The following is a 23460-nucleotide window of genomic DNA, read 5'->3' as shown; positions in this document are numbered from 1 at the left end:
CAAAAGAATGAATGGCGAAAATATTTTTTTCCTTTTTGGAAGTCGGTTAAAAATAGAGAAATACGTAAACTTTCAGATTTGAAATTCTACAATAAATAATCGACCAAGTACGAGTTGGACGAAGGGCCTCCATCAAACCTTCTTATTTATTAGTGACAATGTTTAGTATGTAAATATTCTGCAGCAGCGAGCTACGTCGAACAATACACTCAATACTTTGATAGGTCGCCGGCATTCGCCGCTGGGACTCCGAGCGAGAATATCGTACCTAGAAATTAAAATGTCAAAACCAAAGTCGGAAAAAGTTGGAATCGTGGGCAGGTAAATTACAGACTGTATTATTATGCTACCGTTGTTTTTATTTTGTGTTGAATCTAGATAGATTTAAGAATCTAGATATTAATCAAAATACATAATATTATGTTAAAGCTATTGACTGAACTTGACCGCATTCAAGAATAAAGTACTCAAGTTAATTATACTCCGTTTTAATTAATTTTAATACAGGGTGTAACAAAAATAAGTGATAATACTTTAGGGTGTGTACGTGTTCCTTGTAGAGAGTTCACTGTGAAAGTAGCAGCGCTAAAAGACTAATTTTTTTTTCACTTTTGTATGGGGAAACTCGTGACGCTTGGGCCCTTGCCCATACAAAAGTGAAAATTTTTTTTAGTCTTTCAGCGCTGCTACTTTAACAGTGAACTCTCTACAAGGAACACGTACACACCCTAAAGTATTATCACTTATTTTTGTTACACACTGTATACTTAACTATAAACTAAAAGGTTTCACTTTATGGCGTGTTTAAAATCGTATTGATATTAAAGTGATATTTAAATTGGTAGCTTTATATGCTCAAACTGAAATTAGTTTTATAGTTAAAGTACTTTTCAAACAAAGCTTTCAAACTTAATATCTACATTACTTACTAAAAAATCACGTTTGTTGTATGGGAGCCCCTCTATATTAATTATATTTGTTGTTATACCGGCAACAGAAATACACGATCTGTGAAAATTTCATAAGTCTAGCTATAGCGGTTCTAGAGATACAGCCTGGAGACAGACATACAGACGGACAGACATCCAAGTCTTAGTAATAGGGTCCCGTTTTTACCCTTTGGATACGGAACGGACAATTTAAAAATAGGAGTCAATTACCGCGAAACTGATGTTTGATGCATAAAATGTGGAAAATCGACTTATAATAAAAGCATTGTTGTATTCATTACACTGTGATAAAAGTAAATCATTAAACCAGTTTAAGGACTCGTTTTGCAATGTAGGTAAAACATTATAAGTATATATATTTTTTTTAATGAAGCTAGCTAGGCTATTAATTATTATTTAGGTAGGTCCTATCACAAAATATACCTACTTACTTACCTATTACCTAATATACCTACATAATTTCCAATAGATTAATTATTGTAAGAAGAAAGTGCTAAAAGACAAAGCCATCTTAATAATTAGTATTATTAATAGGTTGTCACAATATAATATTTCCTGATAGGTTAATCCTTTACATCAAGGTTTCTCAAAGTGGCCATTCGACGGCAGGGGTCCGCGACAAGATTCACGTTAAGTTGGCTTGATAACTAAATAGTAGGCACGCGCGTCACTATTTTGGCACTTTATGTGTTTTCATTAGTAAGGGGTTCGCTGTTACCTGGAAATTGTAACAGGGGTTCGTGGATCCGAAAGTTTGAGAAACCCTGCTTTACATTATCAATGCTAATTTTCTAACAAGTACCTACTTGTGATATTATTAGTATCTATATGATACCCACTTAATAACAAAATAGTAAATACTCATTTACCTACCTTTTTAAAATCAGTTGTATCATATATCATAAGTACATTTGCGATAACGAAACGATCTCCGATGTGTGGCCGTCTCGATGTAAGACTGCCGGTTCTGTTGTTACGTCATACAATTTCTCGGTCAACCGCTGCTACTGTGCAACTAGGTCAAATCCCAGTACATTTAGTAAGGTTTGACAACGAACTCACTTTAAAAATAATACGAAAGTGTGTCTGTCTGTCAGCCTGTTACCTCTTTACACCCAAACCGCTTAACATAAGACATAGGATACTTTTTATCCCGGAAAAATCTGCGGTTCCCGTGCGATAAACGAATTTTGGTGCAACGGCGTTGCGGGCGTAATCTAGTTATTAACTACTAGCTGTTGCCCGCGACTTCGTCCGCGTTAGCATAGTAGATCACATTCCAAGTATTATTTATTGTACAAAAATATTCAATGTACAGAATTGACTTTCCTACGATTTTATTATATAAGTAATGTAGATGTTCCGCGCAGCTTTCCTTGCGTAATTTAGGAATTTCACGCAACCGTACATTTTTCCGCAAAAATAGCCTTTGTACCTTAATAATAGGCAAATAAGTAGTTCTTAAGATAATAAGCAATTTCAAATAATTTCCCGTTTTTCCACATTTTCCTGTATTTCTTCGCTCTCATTAGTTTTAGCGTGATAAAATATAGCCTATAGCCTTTCTCGATAAATGGGCTATCTAACACTGAAAGAATTTTTCAAATCGGACTAGTAGTTTCTGAGATTAGCGCGTTCAAATAAGACGTTTCATATAATTTTCCACGTTTTTTCCACATTTTACTCTATTTCTTAGCTCCTATTAGTCTTAGTGAGATAAAATATAGCCTATAGACTTTTTCGATAAGCAGGCTATCTAACACTGAAAGAAATATTCAAATCGGACCAGTAATTCCTGAGATTAGCGCGTTCAAACAAACAAACAAACAAACTCTGCAGAATTATAATATTAGTATAGATAGTATAGATATAGATTACTTTAACAGCTGGTGTTAATAAAAAAGAGATGAAGATATATTAAATAGTACATACTTAGTTCAAAATAGTTTCCTTAAGCAAACCTAGGTAATGTCAACAGATTACAGCTTATAACCTAGATGCCATTAGGTCTTGCCTCATAAAGCTTGCACTTACAAAAGGTAGACAATCTATAATATCACAGTATAAAAAGCATGCAGTAAATCAACTGAGGCGTGTCCTTGGAACGTCCTAACACTAGAAAGACCGGAATTCTGAACTTCCTAGAAAGACCAAGAGCGGTCAAATGACCCATCGTATTTTTTTATTTTTTTATTTTTGTGTGTCTTACTATTTTGCTTTTGCATAATTTTTTGCATTATTGATCATGTAATTATTTATAAATGTAACTAAATTAAATTATAGAACAAATATTCAAGAAAATTATTTAAAAAAGCATTTTATAGACCTGCTACTGATATAATGACATTATAATGACTCCACAAGATTTATTGGTTTTCTTCTTGTATTTGAGCATAAAACACCGCTTTTTTCAGATTTTATATTTTCTCATTATAGCAATAGAATGGTAAAGTTACTCTTACGTACAGTAATTCACGTCTAGAAGCCATGAACATCTTGATGAAAATACCCTATTGGAGGACAAAACTATTATTTTTTCGTGTCGTATTTTTGGTCGCAATATAAAAATCTTTTATCACTAAAGCTAAAAAAATACAAAATATATGCTTCAGAAATGAAATATACTTAAAATTAGCATAAATATAACATTTTTTATCATATTTTCATAGAACTACAATTCGCAACCTTTATTTTTATTTATTATTTTTATTTAACAGTTTATTGCACACAAAAACATTTAACAAATTATACAGATGAAGAAAAACGACACAAAAGGTAAGTACTGCTTATCTCTAAAGAAATTTCTTCCAGCAGCCCTAAGAAGAGAAATTTGAACACAAACAACAGATAGGGCGTGCAAAAACAGAAACGAATAATATAAATTATAACTATGTAAGTAATACAAAATTATTATTATACATATTATGTTCAACAAAAAAAACAAAAAAACTACACTATACTTACTAATAATAATAACAAACTATAATATTAGAATACATACTATACTATAAACTATAAATATAGTTTGTTATTTGCTTCGTTTGTGTAGGTAAAACAAATAATAAACTTAACTCAGCATAAATATTTTACTGAAATTCGAACTACTATTAGTAGTAGACCCTGTGTTAGGTCAACTCAGGCAGCATTGACACAATTTTTTGTAGCAACGTTGATAATTTTCAAAAAACAGGGTTTTTTTAGGCAAAAAACTTGAAATACATTACAATATCAAAACAAGCAAGGCAAAACGTTTTATTTGTGCACATACTATATTTGTAAATATATTACCATTAGTTTTACATATAAAATGTGAAATTTTAGACCATTTATGTAAATAAAAGTATTTATCCCACTATCCTATGAGTCATTGACAAGTCTATTTCAGTCGAGTTTTTTATAAATTTTAAATCAATATATCAATAATTCAATAACAGAATATAAAAATATCAATAATCAATAATTTTTATAAATTTTAAAATACAAGACACAAACAAAACATAATAATAATAACAAATTTGAAAGAAAAATAAACTTGCAAGAAAAACCCACTTTCTTTAGAAATTTTATTCAAGCGGTCAATTAACCGCTGCTATCTTTCTAGGTAGGTTGTTATTTAAAACTTGTAATTATTGAGCAATTATTAAAAACACGTTATCATAATTTAAACAATCGAAAATTATTAAATGTCACGAGAGGAAAATGAAATTTTACGCAACGGTAACAAAAATATCGCAAATTAAAAACGAAAATGCGGTCATTTGACCGCTCCGGTCTTTCAGTGTTAATCAACCATTCGAACGACGTGATGCTGCATTATATTTATATGCTACTCTACATAGTGTAACACACTTAAAGAAATAGCTACAAGAATTATGTAGTTTCGTTCGATATTTTAAAATTAATTTTACAACAAAGTACCTACTACCGAAAAAGTAGTGACGTCACTAAGTTTTCTAAACACGTTCCGTTCTACGTATATTTAAATTGTTCTTTATATCACAAGCCAATATTAATATTATAAATCCCCTATTATATCACAAGGGTTTTTACTTGTCGTTTCTTCCAAAACGTTTTGTTTGCAATACTACTGATAATGTTAATGTGATAATTCTGTCATTACACTAACTAGAGGTTAATTTACATTTGATAGCGGCTGATACATATAATTATCTTAAAACAAACTGTACTCGTAAACTTGTTATTCTGATGCTTTTGATATTAAAACAAAACTTTAGATACAATAACTGAGTGAATAATATTTTAAATTACTGAAATTAACGATAACTGTAGGTATATTACGAACTTCGTATTTTACGCTTTCCTAAATCCTAATTAATGGTTTATAGGTATTATGTACATAAAAGGAGCGTAGGGTATTTAACTAAGATTATAAATGCGATGGTGTGTCTGACTGGTCTGTCTGCAGTTCCTCTTCACCTCCAAACCACTGAACCGTTTTTTCTGGGTATATTAATTATTAATTTACTTATTACTTTGCTAAAATTCATTTATTTGAGAAGCTTTGGAGTTCCGGGAAAGGACATAGGATATTTTTAATAGCCGCGTACCGACCAAGCGAGCAGCCTCGCGAGGCAGTTGTTCGGTCGGTCAAGACGTGCCTCGGCCAAGGGAAAAGCATGCGTTGCCTCGCCCGAGCGTGCCGCGGCCCGAGCTGAGCGTTGTCGGTTTTTGTCGATGCTCAAAGGCGCCTCGGTACGTTTGCCGCGCTCATTAGGCACGTCCTGACCGATCGAGCAACTGCCTCGCGAGGCTGCCGCACGAGGCTGCTCGCTTGGTCAGTACGTGGCTAATCCCGGAAAAATGTACGGTACCCGCGATAAACATGAATTTTGTCGCAAGGCAGTTGCAGGCATCAGCTAGTACCTTACAAATTGTTGTTAAAAATGTACTTACTATCAGAGAAGTTGATTCCTAGGCAGATACCGATCATAGCTAACATTGAATTGACATAAGCCGACCAACTGACGTAAGTCCGTCAATTACTGCCTAGGAATCAATTTTATCGATGATACAATTTAAAGTTAGATATAGATACCAATAAAAAATGAAAAATTTGCAGTGGCCTCATTGGAAGATCATGGGCAATGTTGTTTGCTTCTGTGGGCTACCAGGTGACGATATTCGATATCATACCGAAGCAAGTCTCCGATGCCCTGGAAGATATCAAGATTCAGCTTAAGACCTTGGAGAAAGATGGTCTGTTGAGAGGCACATTGTCAGCTGATGAACAATACAAATGTATTAAGGGTAAGTTTCATTTAAGTGCTAGAATCTATACTAATATTATAAAGCGGAAGAGTTTGTTAGTTTGTGTTATGAAATTAAAGACAAAACCAAGGAATATTTGGTTTTATTCCAAATAAATTATTGTACATATTTGTCAGTATGAAAGGTATGACAATAATAGTTGTTGACATTAATAGACAATTCGAGAGGTGCTGAAGAAGGTCTTAATGTACACTACATTCATCCGGCCTTTAGAATTAACGAGGAACATAGTGCTTGAGATAATCTGGAGTTTTTCTTTGTCTTCCAGATCTTCTTGTCCGATCTCTCTCCTCATTGCCAGTTATAGTTTCCTCTGAGCTAATTCCTGGGTGTGAAGAAGGAGCTTCTTGAAGTACTTCTTCAACTTGGCGTGGTGAATCAGAATCAAAATCCTCCGTGTTCTGGTGTGATGAATCTGCTTCCATCCGTACTTCGTCAACTTCGGCATTACCATTTGAACTCGATGGTCTCGTCTCCGTTTCTAGTTGTGGTTCCAGGACGGTTATTGGAGTTTGAGGAAGTGGTGCTAAATGTTTGTTAGATATAGTAGCCTCCCGCCCGTCTGCTAGTCTTACGTAAGAATACTGAGGATTAGCTTCGATCAATTCCACTTCTTCTACGTCTGGGTCATATTTAGAGTGTTTTGTATAATTCTTCTTTAAAACAGGGCCAGGGTTTAGGAGCCACGTTGGAAGAGATTCACCGTTAGCACTCCGCCGAGGGTGTTTAAAGAACCTCTCGTGGGGGGTCATGTTTGTGGACGTACACAGTAGTGATCGAATGGAATGTAAAGCGTTAGGAAGAACGTGTTCCCAATGGCCAATATCCATTTGTTTCGACTTCAGGATCAGTCTTATCGTCTTCCATAATGTTCCATTTAACCGCTCGACTTGTCCATTCCTTTGAGGATTGTATGGAGTAGAACGACTACACGCTACACCATTCATCACTAAGAAATCTCTCAGTTCTTTCGACATAAACGCTGCACCTCTATCCGAATGGATATAATGTGGTGTCCCATACATCTGAAATAAATCCTTAAAACATCCTATTACAGTCGTAGCGGATACGTCTTTAGTGATGTATGCAAAAGGAAATCTTGAGTACTCATCAATAATAGTCAAAATAAAACGATTTTTACTATGAGTAGGTAAAGGGCCTTTAAAATCAACATTGAGTCTTTCGAAAGGTGCAGTAGCCTTAATAAGATTTCCATTTATTCTTGCAAAGCGGGGCTTGATCTCAGCACAAATGCGACATCCCGCAGTCATATTCTTAACATCTTCGGAAGTATAAGGCAAGTTCTTTGACCGAATCCAGTGAGTCATGCGTACAATACCAGGATGACCCATTGTATTATGCAATTCATAAAGTTTGTTAGTCGTGACGCTTGAGCACATCCGAGATAGAGTATCAGCTATAACGTTCTCCCTACCTGGACGATAGACTATATCGTATTTATAATTAGATAACTCCAGACGCCATCTTTCTATTTTTTCGTTCTTTATCTTACTCTTATGTGATTGATTGAACATAAACGACACAGATCGCTGATCGGTGATGAGTCTAAAGTGTCGCCCAGTTAAATAATGTCGCCACTTTCTTAAGGATTCAACAATGGCACAAGCTTCTTTTTCGACAGAAGAATGGCGTCGTTCAGAATCATTTAAAGACCTCGAAAAGAAAGCTACTGGTCGACCATCCTGCGAAAGAGAAGCAGCAAGAGAATGTTCAGAGGCATCTGTTTCAACAGTAAATTTTGCATTTGGATCTACGGCATTGAGAATTGATTTCCGTATATCTGCTTTAATCCTTTGAAAAGATTCAATTTGTTCTTTACTAAGTGGAAACTGTGTAGTTCTAGCGAGTGAGTGGATCTTCTCGGAAAAGTTTCTTATCCACTTAGCATAGTGAGCAAACATTCCAAGAGCTCTTTTTAGAGATGGAGAATCATTTGGAACAGGTAAGTTCATTAAAGGACCGACACGATCCTCGTCCGGTTGAATTGAGTTATTTTTAATTTTGTATCCTAGTAGTTTAATAGATGATTGTCTATATACACACTTTTCTTCGTTTAACGTCAGGTTGTATTTATGGACGGCGTCTCTAAATCGTTTAAGATTTGTATCGTGTTCTTCAATTGTTTTGCCACAGATAGTTACGTCATCAAGATATGCATACGTACCCATTAGCTTTTCTTCGGTGATGATAAAATTTAGTGTTCTCTGAAAAGCTGCAACTCCATTAGTAACGCCAAACGGTATACGAGTAAATTGATAAAGGTTCCCGCATGCCTCAAATGCAGTATATAATCTCTCTGTTTTTAATATAGGAACTTGATGGTAAGCACTTTTTAGATCGATCTGACTAAAAACTTTGTGTTGAGCAACTTTAGATACGATCACTTCTATATTAGGTAGAGGATACGCATCTAATTCAGTGAATCGATTAATCGTCAGTGAATAGTCTATCACGAGACGTTTACGATGAGTAGTACTTGTAGTAACCAACACTTGTGCTCGCCAAGGAGAATTAGTTGGCTCGATCACGCCATCCTTCAAAAGTTTCTCGATTTCATTTTCAATAAATATTGTATCAGCTTCTGAGTGTTTCCTAGATTTAATTGCTATGGGCTTCACATTTTCAGAGAGGTTAGCAAAAAGTGAGACTTCAGGAACAGAAGCTGCTATGACATTGCATATTTTAAGAGGTTTCTTTGTACCTCCAAAGGTAAGTTCGACTGACGAGTGGTCGCTTAAGATATCATGTCCAATTATAATATCAGAGCAAAGTGAGTTAAGAATATAAAGAGGTTTACGTCTGTAGAAATGTTCATTCATTTTAAGATCTACGAAGCACATCCCCTTTACACACGAAGTGTTATTTTTGGAGGCTAAAGTTACATTTTCGTTCCAGGGAATGCGTTTTAATTTTAGTTCTTGAACGAGGTTCTCGTCTATAAAGCTAGTAGAGCTTCCGCTATCTATGAGAGCATCGGCTCTGTGATTATTGATAGAAACAACTATAGTAGTCTTTTTCAAGCTCATAGGAGAGGCGGCAGATATAGCTCCTAGTAGTTCATTTTCCGATACGGCATTAGACGAAGTCCCGACTCTTTCACCCTTGCATACTTTGGCATAATGGCCCTTCTTGTTGCAATTGGTGCATGTGACATTTAATGCGGGGCATTTTATGCGTTGGTGGACATGGCCACCGCAAAAAAAACATTTCTTTTGGTGAAAGGTAGTCGTCGTTCTCTCAATATTATTGAAATCCATACTAGTAATTTTGTAGTCTTTAGAGTTATTGTTTGCCAGTTCAATGGAAAGGGCTTTATTAACGGCCTGATCTAAATTTATATCTAAACTTTGCAATAATTGTTGTCTGATCTCATTTGAATTAATCCCAGCAATAAATGCGTCACGTATGTATTCACTTTTGTGAGTTTGAGCATCTACAGCTTTAAAACAGCAACTTTGGGCGCGTTGCTGGAGCGTGCGCAAGAAATCTGAAATGCTCTCATCTGGTTTTTGTACAGATCTTAACAGTATATATCTGGCATGAACCTTATTCTTTTCTTTAATATAAAGTTTGTCTAATAGTTCAATGGCCGAAACATAATCTTTCGCTTCACGAACGTGAATATAAACATTGTAAGATAAATTGTTTAATAGTAACCTTAGCTTGGTTTCTTCCGAAAAAGTTTCTTTTCCCATGCCTTCGCTAAGATAGTTTGAGAATGTCGTTTTCCAGTGTTCATACTTTAATTCAGCATCCGGAGTGCCGGGTTCGACTTCGAACTTATCTGGCTTTAGAAGTTGCGCAATTGTAGACATCGCAGATGATATTTTTTATTTGGAATAAATTGTTATGAAATTAAAGACAAAACCAAGGAATATTTGGTTTTATTCCAAATAAATTATTGTACATATTTGTCAGTATGAAAGGTATGACAATAATAGTTGTTGACATTAATAGACAATTCGAGAGGTGCTGAAGAAGGTCTTAATGTACACTACAGTTTGTTTGCTTGTCAATTATAATAAACTGTTTGTGTTTTCTTACACAAATTACAAATTGATCTGAGATCTCCTGATTAAAACTTAGAAGACAGAATCCTGGTAGGTAGCGAGTAAAGCAGAATAGTTTGTTAGTTTATTCCACCAACAAAATCGCTATGACATACGAATTTTCCTAAATACACACGGTCAGCGCCGATGAATCGGACGCACACATTGTTGAGTTCGAGCATTTTTGTCATGAAAGAGTGCAAAGGCCTCCCTTTGCATTAGGGCGCCTCGTAATCATAGCATCATAGCATGCTGAAAACTGCATTTTTTCAAGTATTTATTCCATTAATTTACAACTTTATGTCATTAATCCTTATCCTAAAAACCGCCAAACTGCATTTCAGTTTGTTGGTGATTTCTCAACTATTGCTGCTGCTGCTGAAAAAAAAGAAACTGCTCTTAGCAGGAAGACCGCCTATTTGTATACCCGAGGAAATTGATTCCTAGGCAGTTGGTAGACCCACGACGTTTGGTCGGCTTATGTCGTCAATTCAATGTTAGCTGCAATGGTTAGCCATGGTTAGCTGTGATCGGTCGGATGAGTCTGACATAATGCGACCAAATTACGTTCCTCCATCTGGCTAGGAATCAACTTCTCTGATAGGTGCATAGTTTTCCTATAATGTGTTTTTTTAAGTTGCACAAATAAAGAAATTTCTATTATATTCCATGCTTTTTCAGGATCATCAGACCTAGCTGACGCGGTGCGAGGAGCCATCCTCGTACAGGAGTGTGTACCGGAGAGCTTGGAGCTGAAGAAAAAAGTGTTCAAGAACTTGGACGCCGTCGTCGACGACGTGACCATCATGTCCAGTTCCACCAGCACGACTTTGCCCTCACTGTTCTCCGAAGACATGAAACACAAGTCCCAGGTACTATTTTTGTTGCAAAGAAGTTATAAAGACTTATAGGTGCAGCTCTGGATTTATGTATAGGCAGTACAGGCCATGGCCTATGGGCGGCAGCATCCTATGGCGTCCTAGGACGCCGGCAAAGTTTGCACATAGGGGCAGCAAAATAAAAGTGGTCTATACAAATCCGGCCCTCAGTTCTTACTGCTCTATGTTGTGGTCAAACCAAAAAAGTATTCCGCTAAGTTTTCTTTCAATGGGAATCACCGCACAAAGAAGCCAAAGTAATTATAGCTACTATGTTCTTTTCTAGGCTCTTCTTTACTACTTTTGAATTTTAATAAGTCAAAATACATTTTTTCCAGGTGATCGTATCACACCCTGTTAATCCTCCCTACTACGTTCCCCTGGTGGAGATTGTGCCGGCTCCGTGGACGAAGCCAGAAGTGGCGAAGAAGACCCGAGAGATCATGTTGGAGATCGGACAGGAGCCAGTATCACTGTCGAAAGAAATTGATGGATTCGTTTTGAATCGTATTCAGTAAGTCCTTCATTAGATAAAGCTCTTACTTAACGTAGGCGGTGTGTAATTTTAAGCTCCAAACGAAAGGCATGCACACATCACAGTATCTATCAATAACCAGCTCTGGATTTATGTAAAGGCAGTATTTATGTAGGCGGACGCTGCCGCCTATAGGCCATGGCCTATAGGCGGCAGCGTCCTATGGCGTCCTAAGGGCAGCTACCTAGGATGGCGGCAGAGGTCGTATATAGGGGCGGCAAAATTATAGTGGCCTATACTCATAAAAAATGTAAATCCGACCCTGCCGATAACTTACAATAACCGTTTGATAGAAGTGTTTCCTCGCCCCATCAAAAATACTTAAATTTCGAACACTGCATTTTTCCTTTTTCATCATTCCCTTCCAATTTTGCCGAGCGATCTTTACTACTGCCTGAGTGTTCTTGTCTCCTATATTCACGCACGACAAAGTTCCTTGATTGACAATAACTATTAACTCGCATATATAGATAGACCTAGACAATATTATAAGTACTCCCCTTTACGTCACGATTCGCGAATGTTTCCTGCACGTTTCGGCCACAAGTTTTCCAGATTTTTTAAAACTTGTCCGATAATGGCGTAAATTTTACCCACTTCTCCAGGTACGCGATACTGAACGAGGTGTGGCGCCTGGTCCGCGACAAGATTGTGGCCGTCCAGGATGTAGACAAGGTGATCTCGGAAGGTCTGGGCATGAGATACGCGTTCTTGGGCTCGTTAGAGACGGCGCATCTGAACGCTGAAGGCATGGAGAGTTACATTGAAAGGTAAATGATCGAAAATTCTTATGATGTAGGGAGAGTACCTTATGTAAATCGCGCGGCCTAAGCGGTACCTCCTTATGTTGTTTCATTTAATTTTTACTTCTGCCAAGTTATTATATTTGTCTGACTGTTTTTTAAGGTAATTCCTAAAAAAGTACAGACAGACAAAAATACAGTAAACACAGACAAGAGCCTGCCTACATCTATATCGGGTTAAGCATAAAGTTAATATACTAGGGAAACACAGACAAGAGCCTGCCTACATCTATATCGGGTTAAGCATAAAGTTAATATACTAGGTATATTAACTTTATGGGGTTAAGCTATGTTGTTCGATTTCAGATACGGCAACACCATATACAGCGTGAGTGAGACCATGGGAGCGAACCCTCAGATGACCAAGTGCTCCAGCGCACCGAGCATCTGCGACCAGCTGAACAAGATGGTTCCTATCGATAGACTGCCTGAAAGACGTGCCTGGAGAGACGCGTGCCTCACTCGCCTGGCGTTGTTGAAGAAGGAAATGAACCAGAAGTACAAGAAGTAGAATCAGTATAACCGTTGTTAAAATTATTGTTATGATTTATGAATAAATTAATATATTTTTGTAATATTATACTTAATGTTTGTTTGTACTTAGGTAATACATATTTGTATTGGGCGTACCCAGAGTACGAAGTAAGTTATGAAGTGTAGATTGTTGCATCAGTGTGCCGAGTGTAAGTTTTTTGTTTGACATTCAATCGTGAACGCGTTAGGCGTTTACTAAGATTTTGTATGGGAGCTGGGCTCACTCCCGTGAGCATCGCTAGGTGGCGCTGTACAAATCCCATACAAAATCTTAGTAAACGCCAAACGCGTTCACGATCGAATGTGAAACAAAAACTCAACACTCGGGCCTCAGGTTAGGCTTGCTTCACATGCCGTGAGGACCTGGCCTTAGCTGCAGGCTAGGCCCTAGCTGCCAAACCAACTTGGCATGTTGTCAAAGTTATGGAGGGTAGATGGACTATCTTATATGGGGGATATTTGAAAAATTGTCCAGTTGTACGCAGTAAATAACAGTTGAAAAATCCTCCAAGAGTGGCGCTAGCTGCAGCAAAAGGTATGGAATGAATGTAGCCGTTGGTGACAAAATATAAATTGAAGTATATTAAAAGATACATACAGCCGAACGTATAACCTCCTCCTTTTTGGAAGTCGGTAAAAATATAACCTATTAAAATAGCTGAAATGATTTAAAATTTAAAATTCAAAAGCTGCTAAATGATTTAAAATTTACCCTGTTGCTACTGTAGTGCCACCCTAATTTAACGCATTTCAGCGGACACTTTTTACCGACTTCCAAAAAGGAGGAGGTTATACGTTCGGCTGTATGTATCTTTTTTTTTTGTATGTTCAATGATAACTCAGCCGTTTGTGATCCGATTTTCGAAATTCTTTTTGTGTTGTATAGGGTTTAACTCGAATTTGGTACCATGTTCATAAAAGTGGTGATCTGATGATGGAATCCTGGAGGAATTGAGGGAACTCCTTGAAATTTGTATGAAAACATATAGTGATTTCAATTTTTTCTGAAGCATTCAAGGTAAATGCTACCAAAAAGTAAGATTTTGCACCAGTTTGTCCCCTTGATCCGAAGGTATTATGACCCAATTATTGATACTTTTCGTGATATTTTGCATAGAAGCAGATGTTTTTGATGATTATTTCGCTGTTTTTGGACTTATTTTCAAAATTCTTGTGTTGTTGTATAGGGTATAATCTTGATTTTCAAACTCAAACTCAAAATTTATTATTCAGATTAAATTTTTGCAAATGTTCTCTGAAAGTCTACATGATGCCTACCACCGATTCGGGAACTAACCCGGCGAGAAGAACCGGCTTAAGAAACTCGCACGGGGCCCACCAAAAAAGTGAGAAAAAAAAAATATTTTAAAAGAAGGTTTACAATGCTGTAACTTAAAATTATACAATGTCAATAGACATACATAAGTGTAAGTCATAAAATAAAGTAGAAATAGCCCTGCAAGCAGCCATCCTACTCCCAAGATGTGCCATCGTTTATGACATCATTTTGTATAATAATTACGAAAGTGGTGAGATAATGATGGGGTCTATGAGCAATCAAGGGAAATCCTTGAAATTTACCAAAAGACTCATAGTGGTTAAAATGTTGTTTCTAGTAACTTAAACATATTATGCTACGAATAAGAGAAAGTTCATACGAAGGTGTCTCTTGGTCCAAAGGCACTGAACAGAACTCCTGAACCTTGCAGCATCGCTTAGATAACTGCTAGCATTTACCACAATTTCGCTTACAGTAACATAATGTGAATAGTTAACATTCGTAGTGGTTCTTTACGCATAAAGCCTTATCTTGTAGATAACTAAAAAGAGTGAAATTATTATTTTTAACAAAAAATTAAAACCGACTTCCAAGGTAAAAACAATAATAATATGAACTAACTAAAGTATTAAATAACTCTTACTCTATAATAATAGTGCCTTTTTCAGAATTCGTCTAAATCTCAACTATTTCTGTACATACTACAGTCTTCATTACTTTGAAATCGGTACCAGTCCCAAAAGCTTCAAATATTCTGACATTGACTGAACTCACGATAAAATTAGCTGGTTTTAATTTTTTGTTAAAAATAATAATTACATACAGAGATAGTTCTCCTCCATTTACACTCCATAGTCAAAGTGATTAAATATAATATCGTAAAGTTAGTTAGTTAAACTGCTAACCGTGTGCTAACCCAACAGTATCTCATTAGGTACTCGTCATTAGAAATGTTAGAATAGATGAGCTGCTAACCTTACCTAAAATACATAAAAAGAGAAGATTGATAGGTAAGTAGGTACATAATATTTTATACGGAAGAAATATAAAAACATTAAATTAAATAGCAAAAGACCTAAACCGTGTGCATCTGCAGTATTGCAAGCTGTTGTTACACTAAACGTCAATGGCCGCGAAAAATTAATTTATCTTCCGAGTTCCGAGTAACAGCTATGGTCCGTCTAATGCTCGGGCCGCACCTGCTGCGTAGTGCTTCGTGCTTAAAACGATCTGCGAATAGGCGGGTCCACATCAAGCGAGCCGCCTCGGGCGAGGCCCGCCGGGCGCGGCAAGCGAGCACCCGCGGGCGAGGCATGCTCGCCGAGGGCGAGGCGGACGGGCGTACACAGCAAGGTTGCCTCGCTCGGACAGCCGCGCCATTGCTCACAAAGACACGATGGCACCGCACGTACGCACAGCCGTAGCAGCTTATGCTTTTATTCTGCTATACACAACTATAAAAAATAGGAGAATCTGTTCTGTATAATCCTAACAAAGACTCCATTTTTTTAGATCCTTAACAGGAATATTCATTTGCTGCTGATTTTTCTTCAAGAATCTTCCCTCATTCGTCTGTTAGAGTAATTGGGATCCCTGGCATCCCAAAGCCATACATTTGCGGCGTATAAACTTATTAGTTGTCGACTCTGATCGTTCATTTTTGACCGCGGCACAACGCACCTGCAGCTCTTCTGATGCTGCGAGTGTCCATGGGCGACGGAAGTTGCTTTCCATCAGGTGACCCGTTTGCTCGTTTGCCCCCTTAATTCATAAAAAAAAAGAAACAAAAAAAAAACATGTAACGTGTGGACCCGCCTAATCCCTGCCTGCGTGTATCGTCCAATCATGGTCTCATCTCATAGCACGAAGCTTCGTACGATAGAGTATCTAGACGCATGTGGAGCCGCGGCATTTGTCGTATTCGTTTCGTTTTTTGACGTGTTTTTACTTTCTTATTAATTAGTGACAATGTAAAGTATGTAAATTCTGCAGCAGCGAGTTACGTCGACCAATACACTCAATACTTTGATAGGTCGCCGGCATTCGCCGCTGGGACTCCGAGCGAGAATATTGTACCTGAAAATATGTCCAAAACAAAGTCGGAAAAAGTCGGAATCGTGGGCAGGTAAATTACGGATTTTATATTATTATGCTACCGTCGTTTTTATTTTGTGTTGAATCTAGATAGATTTAAGAATCTAGATATTAATCAAAATACATAATATTAAGTTAAAGCTATTGACCGAACTTGACCGCATTCAAGAATAAAGTACTTACTTAATTTAATAATACTTAAGTACTCCGTTTTAATTCATTTTAATAACTTTAAACTAAAATATTTTACTTTATGGCGTGTTTAAAATCGTATTCTTATTAAAGTTTATTAAAAATAATTATTGTAAGAAGAAAGTGCTAAAAGACAAAGTCATCTTAATTACGGCGGTTAAAGGGTTAGGAGGTTGTCACAATATAATATATCCTGGTAGGTTAATCCTTTACATTATCAATGCTACATTAATTTCTAACCTAGTACCTACTTGTGATATTATTAGTAAGTATCTAAATAGTACCTACTTAGGCAGTTGCGATAACGAAATACTCATTTACCTACCATGTTACCACTAATATTATTATAAACGGGAAAGCCAGATTTTTTAATAAAAGTGAGCAAACGAGCAAACTGGTCACCTGAATTGTAATTTTTAGGGTTCCGTAGCCAAATGGTAAAAAACGGAACCCTTACAGATTCGTCATGTCTGCTTGTCTGTCTGTCTGTCCGTCCGTAGGTCACAGCCACTTTTCTCCGAAACTATAAGAGCCACTATTGAAACTTGGTAAGTAGATGTGACGACATCTACTTCACAGACGTGTGAACCGCATTAATATTTTGATACAAAAATGGAAAAATTATTAAAAATTTTATGGGTCCCCATAGCTGCATAGGTACAACAGGCTACTTGACCTACTTTTTTTCTTCATGCTAATCGCTTCTTAATCATTCATTTTTACAAAAAAAAACTAATATTTTAATATTTTACACAGTAGAAACCCATAAAAATGTTGATTGAAAAATATGCCTTATAAATGGCCCGAAAACACTGTCCGCCATAGTGTTGTTATACGTTTTGTTTTTTAAAATCTCTTTATTGAACATTTTTTAATGCGCTAAATCTACGAGTCTAAAAGTGCCCAAAAATTATAAAAGAATTAAATAAGAAATTAGAAATCAATTGTAATGTTGAAAACTTTTGGAGAAAAGTTTTGGCCATTTCATTTCCCGTCTACAATAAATGGAGATAATATATAAAACTGATGTTTTATTTGAATTATTCAAGAAAATATTTTTTACAAATCTTTCTAGACTTATTGTTATTATTTATGTACAAATAAACTTACATAATATAACGAGCGCAATAAATAAAAGATATTAAATTACGAGTATGATGACGTCACATCCAAATCGGAAGTACCGCAAAAGCGTTTTTGTTAGTACAAATCCTATTTTCATAAAATCGTATTTTCAAATCGACTTTATTTATCAATCATAAGCTTTTATTTGATGATAAGGATGAAATACGGTTTCCTAGGCCAAGTTCTACTAGAAATATGCATTTGTTCAATGAAATTGAATATAGGTTAAGTAGCCTACTGAAACAAAAAAACATTTTTTTCATTTAACCTATATCTATGGATAGGTCTTAAAAAATCATATTTCTGAGGTTTTTAACATATTTTTTTTCTAACCTAAATAGTTTGCGAGAGAGACTCTTCCAAAGTGGAAAAATGTGTGTCCCCCCCTCTAACTTCTAAAGTATAAAAAATATATACCTATGATAAACATTACTATAAAAAATACCAACGAAAATTGGTTTGAACGAGATCTACTTAGTAAGTAGTTTTTTTATACGTCATAAATGGTAAACCTTAACTTTCATTAAATCAATTCAAAGTATAAATATATATCTAAAACCTTTTAATTTCATAAAAATAAACCTTATTACGATACGATAATATGATCATATTATATCAGAATACCGGACTCAACTAAAGTGGGTCCCTGTCAGAATGCGTCGGAATACTCACATACTTCATCTTTTATTCTCTTCAATCCCAGATCTCCACACCAGTGTTGCCAACTTTTTTTTTACTAACCCACCAAATTCAGCAGCGTAAACCACCAGAAACCGCTAAAACCTAAATGGCCTCTCAAACCACCAGAATTCCACTAAATAAAGTAAAGACAACAACAACCTATCTGAATATAATTTGAAAATAATACAACAACAACGTTATTACTTTTATGAAATAATTATTTTTGTTACTACAAAAAGGAAAACTTTAGTTACCTATATACCTATGTATAAGTAGGTACTTAACTAAAGAGTAAAGATGAACGTCTTCAGAGGAATCATTGTCATTCACTTGTTCAGTTTGTGAAGAATAAATTTCTTAAGTTCTAATTTTTGTAATACGGTTTTTGGTATTATGTTGTTATTACAGCATTTGCCTTCGCGTGCTAACCTTGCACGAAAGAAAGGAGATCAAACTTCATCCGGTTTCTCTGTTAAGTGTTGACAACATTCATCATGCTAAATAATCGCTCTATATCAGCGTTAGAATGCGGCAAAACGAATAAAGATAATAATAATAATATAATTAGGTTCCAGTGTGCATATTCAAGGGTTAGAAACATAATAAAAAACTAGTGGTTTAAAGTCGAAGCTACCACTAACTTAAAAAATCGAATCCACTAAGAAATCCACTAGCCACTAAAACCAAACTTTTCCCGCCGAAAGGTAGGTCTAAACCACCAGATCTAGTGGAAATTCCACTAAGTTGGCAACACTGCTCCTCACTATTTGAAAGATAAATTCACTTTTCTTGGTCATAATTACCCTATTCTTCGGTCGTCCAAAAAACTTACTCCTACTTTTCCCTCTCACATTACCGCTCACTATGACTCTTCCTTCACTATTTCTACTAAACATAACTTAGCCTATGGAACGCTCTACCTGAAACTATCGAAAAGTAACAAACAATAAATATTTTTAAGAAACGAGTTAAGGAATATACCTTCTTTATTACAGTATACTTTCTTTCAAATATTATATTTGTGTAGATTTTATGTAAGTACTTATATAAATATTTTTTATATAAGTTAACGAGTTTTGTTTACATAAATACTGATAATGTTCATGTGATAATTCTGTCATTACACTAACTAGAGGTTAATTTAAATTTGATAGCGGCTGATACAATATATTATTATCTTAAAACAAACTGTACTCGTAAACTTATTATTCAGATGCTTTTGATATTAAAACAAAACTTTAGATAAGTACAAAATATTATAAACTGAGTGAATAATTTTTAAGTTACTGAAATTAACGATAACTGTAGGTATATCACGAACTTCGTATTTTACGCTTTCCTAAGTCCTAATACTTAATTAATAGTTTGTAAGCAGGTATTATGTAGATAAGGAGTGGAGGGTATTTTAACTTAAAGATTATAAATGCGAAAGTGTCTGACTGGTCTGTCTGCAGTTCCACTTTACCTCCAAACCACTGAATCGATTTCTCTGGGTATATTAATTATAAATTAATTCATTTGAGAAGATTTGGAGTTCCGGGAAAGGACATAGGATACTTTTTACCCGCGCGATAACTTTGTAATAAGACGGGTGTGAGTGTGAAGAGAGAAGGACGATGTTTGATTTTTGGGGTTAGTCGCCCTCTTAAGTCAAGTCCATCATCACAGGGCACAGCTGCTACAAAGTCATATAAGTAAACATTGAATTAACATAAGCCGACCAACTGACGTAGGTCCGTCGACTGTCTAGGAATAAATTTCCTCGATGGTACAATAATTCAAAGTTAGATACAGTTTACCAATGAAAAATGAAAAATTTGCAGTGGCCTCATCGGAAGATCATGGGCAATGCTGTTTGCTTCTGTGGGCTACCAGGTGACGATATTCGATATCATACCGAAGCAAGTCTCCGATGCCCTGGAAGATATCAAGACCCAACTCAAGACCTTGGAGAAAGATGGTCTCTTAAGAGGCACGTTGTCAGCTGATGAACAATACAAATGTATTAGGGGTAAGTTACATAATATAAGTGTTAATCCATAATGGAATAAGAAAACACAAATTACAAATTGATTTGAAATCTCCTGATGCTCAGTAAAACTAAGAAGAAATACGAATTTTCCCCACGTCGCGCCCCACGTCGCAGACAATACGTGTTTAGTGTTTTAGTGTAATTAGTGATAGTTTTTAGTATAATTGTATGTATGTCTGTAAGGTATTTATAATATGGGCCAAGATGCCTGTGTTAAATAAATAAATAAACACACACAATTTTGGCTTAACAGCTCCGTTGAATCGCACACACACATGACGTACCTATAGTTCGAGCATTTTTGACACGAAAGAGGAGTGCAAATTTGCATTATACTTATTAGGACGCCTCGTAATCATAGCATGCTGAAAACTGCTTTCTCAACTACTGCTGCTGCTTCTGCTGAAAAAAACTGCTCTGAGCAGTTGCCTGTACATAGTTTTCCTGTTATTGTGTTAGTTGTGCAAATAAATGAATTTCTATTCTATTCCGTGCTTTTCCAAGATCGGTGATCCTGCATCCATCACCGAAAAGCTAGCGAATGAAAGATGAATGTGAACTGTGAAGTCTCCAATCTGCATTGGGCTAGTGTGCAGCTCATTCCATTTTGCTTAAAAGAGGATGCCTATGCCCAACAGTGTGACGTCAGACGTATATAGGCTGGTGAATGTGAATGTATGAACAAAGGGACTTTAAAATCAAGTTGTATTCTATTCCATGCTTTTCCAGGATCATCGGACCTAGCTGACGCGGTGCGAGGAGCCATCTTCGTACAGGAATGTGTACCGGAGAGCTTGGAGCTAAAGAAGAAAGTGTTCAAGAACTTGGACGCGGTAGTGGATGACGTGACCATTATGTCCAGTTCCACCAGCACGATTTTACCCTCGCTGTTCTCCGAAGGCATGAAACACAAGTCCCAGGTATAGCTTTTATTGCAAAAAACTTAAGAAGATATAAGTGTATAGTGTGAACGACGTTAGCAGTTCTTAGGTAATATTATGCTCTATGTTGTGATTAAGCCCAATCCACTATGTTTTTTTATCATGCGAATCACTGCACTAATGCAGCTTAAGTAGTAGCTACCATGTTTTTCTCTAGGTTCTTCTACACTTTATAACTTTTTAACCGACGTCCAAAGAGCTCCAAGGTTTCTCAATTCGACCTATAGGCTGTATATTATGTTCTTTTTCATGTGATCTTTTTTTTCAGATGATCGTATCACACCCTGTTAATCCTCCCTACTACGTTCCCCTGATCGAGATTGTACCAGCTCCGTGGACGAAGCCAGAAGTGGCGAAGAAGACCCGAGAGATCATGTTGGAGATCGGACAGGAGCCAGTATCACTGTCGAAAGAAATTGATGGATTCGTTTTGAATCGTATTCAGTAAGTCCTTCATTACTTAAAGCTCTTACTTAACGTAGGCGGCGTGTAATTTTAATAAGCTCTAAAGTCTAAACGAAAGGCATGTACACACCACAGTATCTACTGTGGTACCAATAACCAGCTCTGGATTTATGTACAGGCAGTATATAGTCCATGGCCTATATACTGCCTGTACAGTGTACAGTAGGCGCGTCCTATGGCGTCCTAAGGGCAGCGTCCTAGGCTGGCTGCAGAGTTCGTACATAGGGGCGGCAAAATTAAAGTGGCCTATACTCATAAAAAATGTAAATCCGACCCTGCCAATAACTTACAATAACCGTTTGATAGAAGTGTTTCCTCGCCCCATCAAAAATAACTAAATCACGAACACTGCATTTTTCCTTTTTCATCATTCCCTTCCAATTTTGCCGAGCGATCTGCTGCTGCCAGAGTGTTCTTGTCTCCTATATTCACGCACGACAAAGTACCTTGATTGATAATAAGTAATAACTATTAACTTGCTCAATTATTACGTACGGTACCGTATGTACGTACGCTCGCTAAAATAGACAGAACTAGAAAATATTACAATATAAGCAGGTACCTACAGCCTACTCCCCTTTATATCGCGAATGTTTCCTGCACGTTTCGGCCGCAAGTTTTCCAGATTTTTTTTAAACAAGAAGTTATCCAACAAGATAATGGCATTACCTACTTCTCCAGGTTCGCGATACTGAACGAGGTGTGGCGCCTGGTCCGTGACAAGATTGTGGACGTCCAGGATGTAGACAAGGTGATCTCGGAAGGTCTGGGCATGAGATACGCGTTCTTGGGCTCGTTAGAGACGGCGCATCTGAACGCTGAGGGCATGGAGAGTTACATTGAAAGGTAAATGTTCTGCTGTTACTATTATTTTGGAAGTAAAACCGTGCGGCGTTGTGCACTTTTTTGGGAAAAAAAGAGAGTCACGTGACCTGATCGACAATTCTTAAGATGTAGGGAGAGTACCTCATGTAAATCGCGCGGCCTAAGCGGTACCTCCTTATGTTGTTTCATTTAATTTTTACTTCTGCCAAGTTAAATCATATTTGTCTGACTGTTTTTTTAGGTAATTCCTAAAAAAGCACAGACAGACAAAAATACAGTAAAACACAGACAAGAGTCTGTCTGCATCTATATCGTGAATATCAAAGAGAATGTCATATACTACGTAAGTGAATATACCAGGTAAGTACATTAAGTTTATGGGGTTAAGCTATGTTGTTCTATTTCAGATACGGCAACACCATATACAGCGTGAGTGAGACTATGGGAGCGAACCCTCAGATGACCAAGTGCTCCAGCGCACCGAGCATCTGCGACCAGCTGAACAAGATGGTTCCTATCGATAGACTGCCTGAAAGACGTGCCTGGAGAGACGCGTGCCTCACTCGCCTGGCGTTGTTGAAGAAGGAAATGAACCAGAAGTACAAAAAGTAGAATCAGTATAACCGTTGTTAAAAATTATTGTTATGAATAAATTAATATATTTTTGTGTGATTTTTGTAATATACAAAGAAATATTAGGTCTAATATTTCTTTGTAATACATATTTGCAAGGACGTACCCAGAGTAGGTAACACGTTTTTAATATA

The 23460-nt window shown here is 36.5% G+C and overlaps 1 protein-coding gene across 4 annotated transcripts; it reads left to right on the top strand.

Annotated features, from left to right (window-relative positions):
• The first annotated feature begins 225 nt into the window (after window positions 1-225).
• Window positions 226-23310, top strand: LOC121731379 (lambda-crystallin homolog). Of its 4 annotated transcripts, none has more exons than XM_042120785.1 (6): window positions 226-321; window positions 20254-20441; window positions 21192-21382; window positions 21672-21847; window positions 22550-22714; window positions 23101-23310. In XM_042120785.1, the coding sequence occupies exons 1-6, from the start codon at window positions 281-283 to the stop codon at window positions 23303-23305; spliced, it is 966 nt and encodes a 321-aa protein (XP_041976719.1). In that variant the 5' UTR covers window positions 226-280; the 3' UTR covers window positions 23306-23310. The 4 variants fall into 4 exon arrangements, with proteins under 4 accessions (XP_041976719.1, XP_041976718.1, XP_041976721.1 ...); XM_042120784.1 differs by lacking the exons at window positions 20254-20441; window positions 21192-21382; window positions 21672-21847; window positions 22550-22714; window positions 23101-23310 and adding exons at window positions 6031-6218; window positions 10991-11181; window positions 11526-11701; window positions 12328-12492; window positions 12832-13085 and having other exon boundaries at window positions 228-321; XM_042120787.1 differs by lacking the exons at window positions 226-321; window positions 20254-20441; window positions 21192-21382; ... (1 more) ...; window positions 22550-22714; window positions 23101-23310 and adding exons at window positions 5359-5415; window positions 6031-6218; window positions 10991-11181; ... (1 more) ...; window positions 12328-12492; window positions 12832-13084.
• The last annotated feature ends 150 nt before the right edge of the window (window positions 23311-23460 follow it).

The sequence above is a fragment of the Aricia agestis genome, chromosome 10 (genome assembly GCF_905147365.1).
Source record: "Aricia agestis chromosome 10, ilAriAges1.1, whole genome shotgun sequence".
In the NCBI taxonomy this organism is placed as follows: domain Eukaryota; kingdom Metazoa; phylum Arthropoda; class Insecta; order Lepidoptera; family Lycaenidae; genus Aricia; species Aricia agestis.
Note: the sequence above shows the minus strand (reverse complement) of the source record. Positions and strands in the feature narration are given on the sequence as shown.

Bases quoted from the DNA above. Each gene is read 5' to 3' on its own strand.
- LOC121731379 (XM_042120785.1), top strand. From the start codon at position 281: ATGTCAAAACCAAAGTCGGAAAAAGTTGGAATCGTGGGCAG. The intron at 20,442-21,191 runs GTAAGTTACATA...ATGCTTTTCCAG, and splicing joins ACAATACAAATGTATTAGGG to GATCATCGGACCTAGCTGAC. The intron at 21,848-22,549 runs GTAAGTCCTTCA...CTACTTCTCCAG, and splicing joins TTCGTTTTGAATCGTATTCA to GTTCGCGATACTGAACGAGG.